This window comes from Lathyrus oleraceus, chromosome 5 (assembly GCF_024323335.1).
Source record: "Lathyrus oleraceus cultivar Zhongwan6 chromosome 5, CAAS_Psat_ZW6_1.0, whole genome shotgun sequence".
Taxonomy (NCBI): Eukaryota; Viridiplantae; Streptophyta; class Magnoliopsida; order Fabales; family Fabaceae; genus Lathyrus; species Lathyrus oleraceus.
Window position 1 is genome coordinate 239,399,019 of NC_066583.1, and position 12,160 is coordinate 239,411,178.

Genomic DNA, 12,160 nt, shown 5'->3' on the forward strand with positions numbered 1-12,160 from the left:
ATTTTAATTATTCCAGTTAATATTTTATGTTATATGACTTAATCTTTTAATTATTTTACTTTATCAGGTTAACATGAAAGAGGGGTTTCCATTGCCACCGGTCACATTAGATTGGAAGAAATTTCGTTCTCATATAGCAACTACTTGGATGCTAGGATTTGCAGGACGTATGCAACATTGGCAATTACTTACACCTGTATTAGCATGATTATGTAATCAAAACATAAATATGTAATCAAAACATGAAATCTATATTATTATGTCTATTATATTCAAAGCTTAATACATATAATCAATGTGAACGAGAAATATGCAAAGCTTCAAATAAATCAGAAAACTGTGGATCTTCCTCTTCAGCATTAACCTGTCTCAGATAGCGACGAATCAATGTAGATACACGAGCCCAATCAGGATCAGATGGGCCGACGTCATATACAGGAACGGGTACCTCTCTAGGAGCGTCACGATGGGGAGGGACCAACCGTGGATGGGAAACGCGATAATACCACTCCAGATAACCGTCTACTACCTCAGATGGAGTGGTGGCCACGGAAGATGAACCGATCACATCGACAACACTCTGATGGTAACTGATCCAATCAACATCAATATCCGTCGCCATCATACAATCCAGAGGTGGGGATGGAACATACTGCCTATACCCGAACTGACGTAAACATCTATCAGGCAAGTATGGAACAACTGTTTCACCCCACTTCAAACAGTCCCTGTAAAGACATATCTCATCAAATACACGCCATGCTCTATGATCCTCAAATGGTCGCCAGATGACGTCGGTAGGTGTCAGCTCGTCCAAAATAGGTCGTAAATCATCGACCTTCAGGACTCCCTGTCTATACGACCATCTCATCGCTCGGGGAAGACCACAGTTTCCAGCAGGATTCCAATTCTCCCCTCTTTTTCCAACAGTTGGAAAATACTCGTGAATCCAACACTGTTACAAAATAAAAACATAATAAATAAAACAAATTAAGTTACAATATTTTATAAAATGAATCCAACACTTAATTAACAAAATTAAATTATATACCTGTAGGAGAGTAGGATATCCACCTAGCTGTTTGCAACTGTACATGGACGCATCTCCAAGATATCGGTAGAGGGTAACTAGTGCAGCTGCTCCCCAACTATATCCTGAACATCCATCCAAGTCCCTAAACAGGAGGAGGTATCGTGCCTCTACAAGTGTAAAGGTCTTATCAGCAAATATGGTGGAACCCACCAACATCAATAGATATGCTCTAGTCGCATATGCCCAGCTGGAAGCAGCCCTATGATGTACGAATATATCATATAACCACTCCAACTTGTAATACGACCCCCTGCAGCTCCGAACATGTGACTGTGCCTGACTCTGTGACACTCCTAGGTAGTCAACAGCAAGTTCAACAGCTAGCTCTTCAGTCACATCCTGAGGACTCCAAAAGATACCCCTAATGGGCAAGTGAAGTAGACATGCGACATCATCTAAAGTAATGCTCATTTCACCAAACGGCATGTGAAATGAAGATGTCTCTAGATGCCATCTTTCCACAAATGCAGAGACAAGATTTGTGTCTATCTTGTTCAGACTCGTTCTCTGCAGTGAAGCTAAACCGGATCTAGATACCCAACTCTCCATCTGTGGTGGAAGAGCCAATGGAACCCTAGAATTCAACTTCAGGCCATGTCCGGCAACCTTCAACTCTTTCTTTGGTCCTCTTTCCTAAAAACAATTAAAACACATATTAGAAAACAAATTATAAAATATTCAACTATTATTCATTTTCAAATATAGTCCGTTTACTTACCTCACCGAACCATATATGTCGAGCAACATGATGCTCGTACTTCACCAAAAGAGATGTATCGTACGGCCCTCCTGGATATCCAGTCGGCTCAGCTGCAGCTGCAGATGAAGATGCACCCCGGTCTAACGTGCGGACTGGAATCCGGCCATCTGCACCTCTTCTTCGAACCACTGCAAAAATAATATTAAAAAAAATAATTAAAAAAAAAAAAAAAAAAAAAAAATTACGTACCGGAACACTTCAAAGAAGAGTTCCGGTACACATCATCAAACCGGAAGTCTTGAAGAAAGTGTTCCGGTATACAAGTATACAAACCGGAAGACTTTCTAGAAGACTTCCGGTTCAGTGTCCATAAAAACAACAAACCGGAACACTTAAGAGAAGTGTTCCGGTATACACTTTTCAAACCGGAAGACTTACTCTTAAGTGTTCCGGTATACAATGCAAAAACGCCAAAAAATTTTCTTCTCCGGAAGTCTTCAACGAAAATGGTAAAAAAATTTTGAAATGGAAAATATACCCTATTTATATGAGGGTATTTTGGTCAAAAAAATTTAAATGTAGGGGTATGGGTATAATTGTAGGGGTATAGGGTAAAATTTTCTTCTCTTTGAAGTGTCTGTACGGAGTTTGAGAAGTTTTTGTCCATATTCAGCTTGTGGTCCCCTTCTCAATTTTCTTCATTTCCAAAACTTCACTGTTGGTAAGAAAATAATTCACCACTGTAACTCACTTGAATATGTGCTTTCTCCTCTTTTTTTTGGAAGTGGACTGATTTTTGTGTTTGTGTCGCAGTAGCTTCGATGTGGATTGAGGTCGTTTTCTGTTCTCTGATTCTCATAATGACAGCAGCAAAACGCTTGGGATTGTACTCTGCATTACGAGCTTGTGATGGGCATCTTCACAAGACTGAGTTGGCCGGCATGCGGAGGAGCTCCGTTAGCTTGACTTTGGTCCGTTGCCAACAAAGCATTTGATGTTTGAGATTGTTACTGAGCACGCAATCTTAATGGCACTTGTTTCCGCAGCATCAACTGTAGTTGCCACATTCCAGCATGGATTTCAGCACAAGAAATGAAAATATTTTCCAAACAGCATGTTCAGTAGGTTGATTTCCTTCACAAGATGTGGGGTAAGAGTTGGCACTGTAAGTATCTGCACAGAGGACATGGATACTAGTGGATATCTCTTTAGAGGAAGGTCACTGCCCTCTATTTCTTGAATAATAAGATATATCTACTGGTTTTCTGTTGACACTGATGTTCTTTGAGGTTTTATCATAAAGTGACAAAGACTCCTTTAAGCTGGTATCAGAATTCACCAAATGACTTCTTAGAGGGCTGTGATTTCGTTCATTATAAACATGTAGACTATCTTCGGTTCCCTCAGAATCACTGTCAGAATAGGAAGTCAGACTAAGTTCTTGATCACCAAGTGATAATTCTGGTTCGCTCCAGCATGGATCTGCACTACATGTGTCAATGCCAACTCTCTCCGTTTTTATTTCTTCCTCCAGCAATTTACCATCTTCGGAATCTCGGTCCTCTTCATCTGGATGCTGAACTTTAACCACATCAGGAATCATCTCATTTCTTTCTTGACCAGACGACTCTTCTGATTTTTTTAGCATTTGCTAGCCGCTGATCAGATAGAACATCACTTCCACTGGAAGAATTGCTTTTATTTCTATTTTTTCCTGAAATTAATTCCCCCACTCCAAATAAACCGTGTATGTTGCTTTTGACCGAACCAGAATCGTTGCCAGGGGATCCCTGCACCTTGATCTGTATAACAACATCAAAATCTATATCATGTTGACGCCTCACATGAATGGGCGGTTGGCACTCAAACACACTGTCCTCAACCTGTATTGCCCTGCCCTTTGGCACCTCACATTTTGAGGAACGAGATTGTAAGCTCTCTGATACAGGTTGATCAAATTGCTCCTGTGCGGATATCATAGACAAACGGTACTGCTTCCAGGTGTTTTCATCAAAACCAAAATTGAAGTAATCTGTTATGTCAGCTCCAGGAAGTCTCCACGGCTTACCAAAAGGTATTGGTCTGTGCAGAAGTCGAGGCCTCTTCTCTTCTTGCTTTCGAAGAACCTGTCTGGCCATACAATTCTTAATTTGTGACCTTGTTTTATTGGGACAGTCCTGCCAACAATTGAGATCGGCCATATACTGTGTTCGAATGACAACCATAAAGCCTCTAGGAATTTAATGTCACTGCTCTGCTTACCGAAACTTCAGTTTCCGGCTTAATCATATCAAGCAAAAGATAAATAAGAGTGGCCCTTGTTACACTATGTGCACAAGTGGCCCTTGTTACACTATGTGCACATAAGTTTAAAAAGAGTCTCTGCAGAAGGCCTTTTCCCAGGGGTTGTGCCAAACGTAGAAGCCGGATTAAAGCTTTTAATGCATTTGCATTAAGTAGTGGCTCAACTTCAATCTCTTTCACCTTCAAGGAATCCGTAAGAGCGGACCTCCTGTCTTCGAAAACTGTTGGTTGCCCAGACTGATTACTTTCAGCATCAACACCACCCATCTCAACATCAACATTAGCATTTATTGTTGGGTCATTTGGATTAGGAGTCTCCAAACCAGAGTCCGGTAACTCAAGATTAGCAGGTTGTCCGGAAACATTAGATGTTCCATTGCAAACCAATGGTATAACTGGCACATTTTGGTTGTTAGTAAGTTCATTAGCAGCCCTTCCGTATTGTACATCAGCACTAGACTCAATAGATGAGTTTACAAATTCCTGGGGTATTGCTACATTATCACTGGGAGTAACATTTATTTCATTTACAGTGCAATCAAGACCATTTGGCATGATGTTCAGTGAAAGTGGTTGAACAGACGTAGGCTCGTTAGTGTGCAGGCTTTCTTCACCTGTATCTTGACCACCAAAGTCTACATTTCTCTCTTCCTCACAAGTAGCACCATCAACTGAAAGGTCTATTTGCTGAACTATGGTTTCAGCACCATTTTCCTGCTCCAGACCTGCAAACTGCTGAGAAGTAGAGTCAGCCCCAACATTCAATGATGGATCATCGTGTGATGGAAGAGCATCCGACTGTTTCTCTTGTTCTTCAGAATTACGTATTTGCCAATCTGTAGGATTGCTTCAAAAACCGGCGAGTTTTCTACTCCAGGAGTCTGACCAAGAATCTCAATGTCCCTCAACTTCGCAAAGTAAAAATCAACATTCCTTCTCAAGGCTATCAATGTATAACTTCAATTTTGTCATCTGTTGCACCAAGAGTAGTGGAATGCAAAGGACAGCTGAGGTTCTGATTTGTCGTCATCCACTTCAAGTGTTTCCAATCGATTGTCTGCAGCAGGTAGGACTAAAGGAGTTTTCCTTCTTTATTTGCAGGGCATAACCGGTTGAAAAGAGCTTTATCTGATTGTGTTGATTCATGGAAAATCCGGGCATCAATTGCAGCGGCTAGAAGATTGTTTGCTGACATCATCTCCAATGCTAAGTCCAAGACCTTCTTCTGCAGCCAAAGAGAGTTCCGTATTAGGCTTAATTGTTTGGGATCCCAGATTGCTGCAAAACAGATGTCTTATTCAAGGAATCATCTTGTCTGGCAAAGGAAAACCTGGACTGATTCTTGTCTTGGATTTTCCGCAAAGCAGGTGCTTTGAAGGATGTATATGGTTCATCAATTTCATCCAACAACTTAACTAGTGAATCTTCCCATGCATCTAGTTCCAAAGACAAAATGTTAGATGTAATGTTGTTTTCTCCGATGTCTGAAGCAACCTTGTTATCAACATCTAAACCAGTGTCCTCTCTCTCCACAACCTTCTCAAATCCTGCCCCCAAGGGTTCAGTAAAAGTTTCAGAAGGTTTCCTTAAATGATTCTGGTTACAAATTTGATTTTGATGCTTCAGTTCATGGTTTGATTGGTTTGGATTCTGAGGATAATGAGGTGAATGATGCCCGAATGCTAAATTGTTAGTGCCTTTCTCAATTAACATAGTTTTCTTTTTGGGAACATCACTAGAAGATTTTCCACTGTCAGCAGAAGTGGAGCTGCAATCAGTACTTTCCTTAGAAGTGCTCAACACACAATTTTCTTGGGAAGTACGGCATTGGGGCTTAAACAATGACTGCAACACCTCAAGTGCGGCTTTTGTTTTGGAAGAATTATATGGCTTAGTCTGAGAACAAGATTCAGAATCCTCGACCTCAGAACCAGAGTAACCAAGCAAAAGATCACAAGACTGATCAGATAAAGAACTGTTCAGTGTGGCTTTGGGAAACACTGAAGACGTGCTAAGTCGAGTTTTGCAGTTTGTGGCAGGGCACTGATTGTCCTCACCAGTTAGATGTTCACAAATGCACTGGTTATAGAAAACATGACCACATACTGAAACAACAGCATCTTCAGGAGCATCATTACAGATACCACAGAGAGCCAAGGAAGCCTCTAAACATTTCAAAAGAAATAGTTGTTTTTCCGTCTCAACTGAAGATTTCCGGAGAGTAGTAGAATTGTAACGCTTAACAAGCTGAGGGTGGTCGCAGGCTTGTCTAAGGCGCAAAAGCATCAATAAAATGTTGACATAGTTTTGCTTCACAGTACCAACATCGGCGTATTCTTGAAACTGTGCACGTGAATCGGCCTCTAGCTTGGAATAGAAATCTCGTTCCTCCTGTGAAAATTCCACTTTTTTCAACTCCACATATTTAGTTGGCAAAGATATAATAGGCTCCCCATCAAGAAGTGAGCCTTTTGTCCGACGTAACATGATCGTCTTTAAGATAGTTTGCAGCTTTCTATACCCTTTTGATGGATTTCTGCTGATAGGAATCTTGATTGTTGAACAGAATGATGTGTACACAGCATAAGGATCATATCTTAGAAATCTAAAGTAACTGTAGAGATCATCAATTGAATTCTGGATTGGAGTTCCGGACAAGCACCATCTGCGCTTAGCTCGAAGACCCCAACAGGCCCTTGCAACTTGAGTTCTGTGATTCTTTATACTTTGGGCCTCATCCAGGACAACTCTAAACCAGGCTGCTTTTGCAAGAGGGCGTGCAGCATCTTCAAGCATCATGCTGTCCAAAGCCTTCTTCTTGCCGCTTTTTGAACTAGGAGGGCATTTCCTTTTCTTACTCGGCATAGCATGATCTTCATAAGTTTCTTTTTCTACGTCATCTTTGTCAACCAGTGGCTGCTTAGGGACCTCCATGCTAACAATTGAATAAGTAGTCAAAACAAAATCATACTTGGCAAGCTCATATGGATCTTTGGTTCGACTGCTTCCATGGTACACAAGCACAGAGAGATTTGCTTTGCAGGTTACTTTATTATGCAGTTCGTCAGCCCACTGTCGCAGGACACTAGCTGGACAAACAACAAGGGTTCCTGCAGATGGCGTGCCCTTTGTGTGCACCGACAAATTCACACCTGTGATTGCATTTCTGTTACATGTATCTTGACACATGTTAGATTCCTTTTTCATTACACCATTCTCAGAAAGTGGGTCATCATCCAAATCCAAGGTTTCTAATGCACTTTTTGTGCACTTTTGCATGTCTTGAGCAATGGAGCCCTTTCCTTTAGTATTAAAGAAATAGTTGACGCTGTTTTCCCAAGACCCTGATCATCTGCAAGAATTCCTCCAGAACAGTATAAACTTGATGTTTCCTTCTGAACCATCCGCGATAAAGCAATTCTCTGGTGACGTAAAAGAGGAACTGCCAACAGCCCATCTGGGGGACTAACTTCTGACTTTGGCTGAGACAGATCCTGCAATGCAACTCGTAATATGTACTGCTCGTCGCGTGGCTTTGGTTTTGTGCCTCCCGCCATATACGGTTTGGTATAGTCAAATCTAGAAGATTGTGACATATTAAGAGAATTATTGAGTTCAGCAGATCGACTTGTAGGTGCAGGGTGACTGATGTCTTCAATAATGCAAACATCACAGTCATCTTCGTCATTGGATCCCTCAGTACTTCTTTTGGATTATATATCTGAATTAGTTAGTGTATTATATATCTGAATTAGTTGTGTATGTGATATCAGGTGGTGAATATGGATTTCAAGATCTGGTTAAACCCCTGGAATAAATTGTCTGTGTGTTATGTAATATCTAGACAAATCTCTAGAACAACTTGCTTGTGTATTCTGTTTACGTGATAACAAAGGATGAATCCGAATTTCAATATCTAGACACACATTTAGAACAAATTACATGTGTGTTCAGTCCATGTGATGTCAATGAATGAATCTTGATTTCAATATCCAATCATGTATTTTATTTGCATTTGACGTGGTTAAGGTGTGTCTAGATTCTATTTTCTGAATTCCAAAGGTAGTTTCGAAAATTTGCCAAAATAGTTACGAAAAAAATGCGATGAACCATCCTATCAAAAGATACCTTTGGTTTGGGCTGAAGAGGCCCACAAAGGACCAATAGGGGAAGAAAGCAACCCGTTACCACAAGAAGCATATACGTGTGGCAATTCCCATCTCTAGAGGACAAAAGGGGTTGCCCACAAGAAAGAAAAAAAGACATTACCAATCGCTTTCTGGCCCCCTTCCTAGAACCTTCAAAGTAGAATTAAAAGGTGCAAATGCATATACTATATAGGCACATTCCTCCACTGAAGCAGATCCTAAAGGGAAACTTGACCCCACATGTGAAGAGATCACAGCGAATGAGCAGGAAGCACTACTACTCACGCAATTGCTAGCCATCCCCTTCAGACAAATGGGAGATAAATCCAACCATATCACATCGATTAAACTAATTTAATTGAAATTGAAATTGCAATGATAAAAATATGAACTCCTCTTTTGGTAATCAATGAAAATAAATAAACAAAAAAATCATCAATCTTAATAATTCTGGAAATCATTAACTACTTTAAACGAAAATATTGGAATGCAATGATAAACTAAACTAATAATTCTTTCTATAAACACTCCTAAGCCCATTTAGCTATAAGAGACATAGCACCAGCTCCTAATAGAAGAGATATATTACCGCCTAATCGAAGAGTACCACTCTTTTGCATCCTTGGATTCATAAAATCAGCAGCAAGAAGATCTACAAGTGCCATATAAAGCAAGATTCCAGCTGAAGCTGCATTGAAGATTCCTTCAACTATAAGGGCTGTTGGACTGTTCTCATCATAAACACTACTGATCCCTATGCCAATTCCAATTCCAACTGGAGTTGTTAAAGCAAAGAACAATTGGACTGTTCTCATCATAAACACTACTGATCCCTATGCCAATTCCAATTCCAATTCCAACTGGAGTTGTTAAAGCAAAGAACAATCCCATGACAGTAATAGATAGATTCTTGAAATTTGCCTACAATGATTGCATTACAACAAGTCAATGTACAACGTTAATCTTTTCTTGCTTACTTTCAATTAAGGTGCACAGTTTTTAAAATACAATTAACACAGAATTTGTAAGAATCAATTTTGTTTTCTAATTACTTTTTTTTAACTAAATTATTTCCAAACCTCTTTATATGTTTATATTTAAGATACTGTTTTTCATGATTTATATGACTTAAATTAGAAATTTATTCGAAGTGTCATGCGGATGTTATGAAAAACGAATGTCACTTAGGTGAGGGTTAGAATAAGCTAAAAATCAAAAGTATGACAAATTAGATGTTGAAGTTGATTTGCAGTGCCTATATCTCAAAATGAAGCAAGTTGAACTTTATTATGTAATTCTAGATTGTTTGAATTTGTTGTCTCAAATGTTCAATACTTCTTTAGTTCAGAAGCCGCCTGCCGCACATGCATTAGTTGGTGTAGCTAAGTTATAGAATTTGTTATAAAGACACCAAAACAGTGCTATGAAGCAGAATATAATTTTACAAAAAGAGAAATTGTTTCCTAATAGAAAAATTAAACTAAAAACTCTAAAAACACCTAAGCCCATTTGGCTATAAGAGACATGGCACCAGCTCCTAACAGAAGAGATATATTACAGCCTAATCGAAGAGTACCACTCTTTTGCATCCTTGGATTCATAAAATCAGCAGCAAGAAGATCTACAAGTGCCATATAAATCAAGATTCCAGCTGAAGCTGCATTGAAGATTCCTTCAACTATAAGGGCTGTTGGACTGTTCTCGTCATAAACACTACTGATCCCTATGCCAATTCCAATTCCAATTGGAGTTGTCAAAGCAAAGAACAATCCCATGACAGTAATAGATAGATTCTTGAAATTTGCCTGCAATGATCGCACTTCCAATAAGTCAGCAAAAAAATGTAGCTTTAGGTTTGGTTAGTGTGAACAATTTTTAATGAGCTATTGTAAAATATTGATAATAAATGGTTTTTCTATTCTGCATAGTCAAACAAAGTAAATGTTTTGCAGAAAGCAATCCTTTTACAAATGAAGAAGTTGTAAAGAAGCAGTAAAGAGAATATAAAAGCACTTTCCAAAAAGATGATATAAGACTATAAGTACCTGAGTTATGCAACTTCCAAGTCCCATGCCCTCAAAAAATTGATGAAAAGTTAAGGCAGCTACCAGTGGCTTTATGGTCTTTGGACTCTCCGAAGTACCAAGAGAAATTCCTATTATAAGAGAGTGAACAACAATCCCCAACTCCAATACCTATAACAAAATCAAAACAATGCATCACAATCAATTTAAACTATAAGTTAAGCATATATCAATCAATTAATTTGAAGTATATTATTACCTGTGATATAATCCTATGACGAAGAAGTTCTGATGATCGATCCGAAGAAGAAACCTGCCCGTGTGCATGACCATGTGAAGCATGCGTATGAACATGCACATGTCCTTCATGACCTGCATGCTTCTCTACATCTGAGCATGACTCGTGATTCTCGACTTGTTTCGGTGTCTTCTTAGAATTCTGGTTTTGAAAATAAGAAGTGGCGTAAGTCTCCACCATAAGAGTCCCCATAGCCGTGCACATAGCCACAAAACCGGTGAACGGAAAATCACCCCAAGGATGTTCCTTTAAACAAGGTGAAGTAAGATTTTCAAAAGCATCTGGAAGCACATGTATGAAAGCGGTAGATAATATCACACCGGCAGCAAAGGTTTTGATGACAAAAAATATATCCTTCTCGGGACTTAACGCCGGTATAACTTTGCTAAGAAGGGGTATACAAACACCGATTGCACCTGCCACCATTATCGATATTAAAGCTGCTATCTTATAACGAAGAGCTTCGGATTTGTTTCTATCTTCATCTTCCTCATCGCATGTACATTCTGCAGCAATTAGGGTTGGGATTACGAGAAAAATCAAGATAGAAAAGGCAAAAACCTTGATATTCTTGTACAATTCCATTTCAATTATTTGAAACTAGTACCGTGAGAGATTGATAAATTGAGAGTGTGTGTTATTGCCGGGAACGTGGTTTAACTATGCAATCTCTATATATAAGAGAAGGTTAGGGTTTATATATAAGAGAAGGTTAGGGTTTTCTGGAAGTAGGTTAACTATACTCACAGTGTTGTATAACTGTCGACATATTTAAAAGAGTAGCTATAATAAAAGACTGTTTTTGAAATGGTTTAGAAAGTTAAATAACTAAAGATGAAAACTTATTCATATTATGTTGAAACTTTTTTTTTTCAGTGTACAAAATGACGTAATTTATTCTCATTTTTTTTCTTAGAAATGTACACTTCCTAATCTTATGTAAATAAATAAATAAAAAATTACAGTTCAAAGTCATAGTCAAGTTTCCAATCAATTTTTTTAATATATTTAATTATCTCTAGTTGTTTACATATTTTTTATTCTTAATTATTTTAAAATAAATTTAAATTCAGAATAAATTTAAAAAATTTGTTAAAAGTATGCAAGAAATTTTTATTTATTATATTAAACCATAAGTTTGTTGTTTTTTTTCTTTTCAAAAATCTCGAAGGAACCTTTACACGTAGTTAGGGGTGTGCATGGATCATGAACCAAACCAAATTGAATCATATTCGGTTTGGTTCTTAAAACCATTTTCATAAAACCAATTTATTTTTTAGAAATCGGTTTATAAGTGAATCGGTTCGGTTTTAAATCGGTTTTTCAAAAAAAAATACTTTAAAACCAATTTTTTATTTTCTTAAAAAAATCAATTTCAAAACCAATTTATTAAAAAAAAATAGTTTTTAAAACTATATTTTTAAAAAATCAATTTTATATCAAAAATAATTTTATTTTATTTTAACTAACTTTTTTTATTTTCATTAATTATAAAACTATTTTATTTTAAAAAAATATTTATTTTAAAAAATTACTTTAAATTTGACTTTTATTAATCACCACAAATAATATCTCGATTGAAAACAATCCCAA

General features: G+C 37.9%; 2 protein-coding genes across 4 annotated transcripts; both read right to left on the bottom strand.

Annotated features, from left to right (window-relative positions):
* Window positions 1-230: 230 nt before the first annotated feature.
* LOC127083362 (protein MAIN-LIKE 1) lies at window positions 231-9,150 on the bottom strand. 3 transcript variants are annotated; one of them, XM_051023670.1, is made up of 4 exons: window positions 8,835-9,150; window positions 1,812-1,981; window positions 1,052-1,726; window positions 231-955 (listed from the first exon to the last, which is right to left on the bottom strand). In XM_051023670.1, the coding sequence occupies exons 1-4, from the start codon at window positions 9,061-9,063 to the stop codon at window positions 293-295; spliced, it is 1,737 nt and encodes a 578-aa protein (XP_050879627.1). In that variant the 5' UTR covers window positions 9,064-9,150; the 3' UTR covers window positions 231-292. The 3 variants fall into 3 exon arrangements, with proteins under 3 accessions (XP_050879627.1, XP_050879630.1, XP_050879628.1); XM_051023673.1 differs by lacking the exon at window positions 8,835-9,150 and adding an exon at window positions 2,545-2,676; XM_051023671.1 differs by lacking the exon at window positions 8,835-9,150 and adding an exon at window positions 2,232-2,376.
* A 363-nt stretch (window positions 9,151-9,513) lies between these two features.
* LOC127083363 (zinc transporter 8) lies at window positions 9,514-11,365 on the bottom strand. The gene is made up of 3 exons (XM_051023674.1): window positions 10,529-11,365; window positions 10,291-10,440; window positions 9,514-10,050 (listed from the first exon to the last, which is right to left on the bottom strand). Exons 1-3 carry the CDS (start codon window positions 11,150-11,152, stop codon window positions 9,745-9,747), a joined length of 1,080 nt encoding a protein of 359 aa, XP_050879631.1. The 5' UTR covers window positions 11,153-11,365; the 3' UTR covers window positions 9,514-9,744.
* Between the last annotated feature and the right edge of the window lie 795 nt (window positions 11,366-12,160).

Excerpts from the sequence above, each read along its gene's own strand:
- LOC127083362 (XM_051023670.1), bottom strand. The coding sequence starts at position 9,063 with ATGATGAGAACAGTCCAATTGTTCTTTGCTTTAACAACTCCAGTTGGA. Across the intron at positions 1,982-8,834 it reads TGGTACTCTTCGATTAGGCG|TGGTTCGAAGAAGAGGTGCA; the intron begins GTAATATATCTC and ends TTATTTTTGCAG. Across the intron at positions 1,727-1,811 it reads GACATATATGGTTCGGTGAG|GAAAGAGGACCAAAGAAAGA; the intron begins GTAAGTAAACGG and ends AATTGTTTTTAG.
- LOC127083363 (XM_051023674.1), bottom strand. The coding sequence starts at position 11,152 with ATGGAATTGTACAAGAATATCAAGGTTTTTGCCTTTTCTATCTTGATT. Across the intron at positions 10,441-10,528 it reads GTCATAGGATTATATCACAG|GTATTGGAGTTGGGGATTGT; the intron begins GTAATAATATAC and ends ATTTTGTTATAG. Across the intron at positions 10,051-10,290 it reads TTGGAAGTTGCATAACTCAG|GCAAATTTCAAGAATCTATC; the intron begins GTACTTATAGTC and ends CGATCATTGCAG.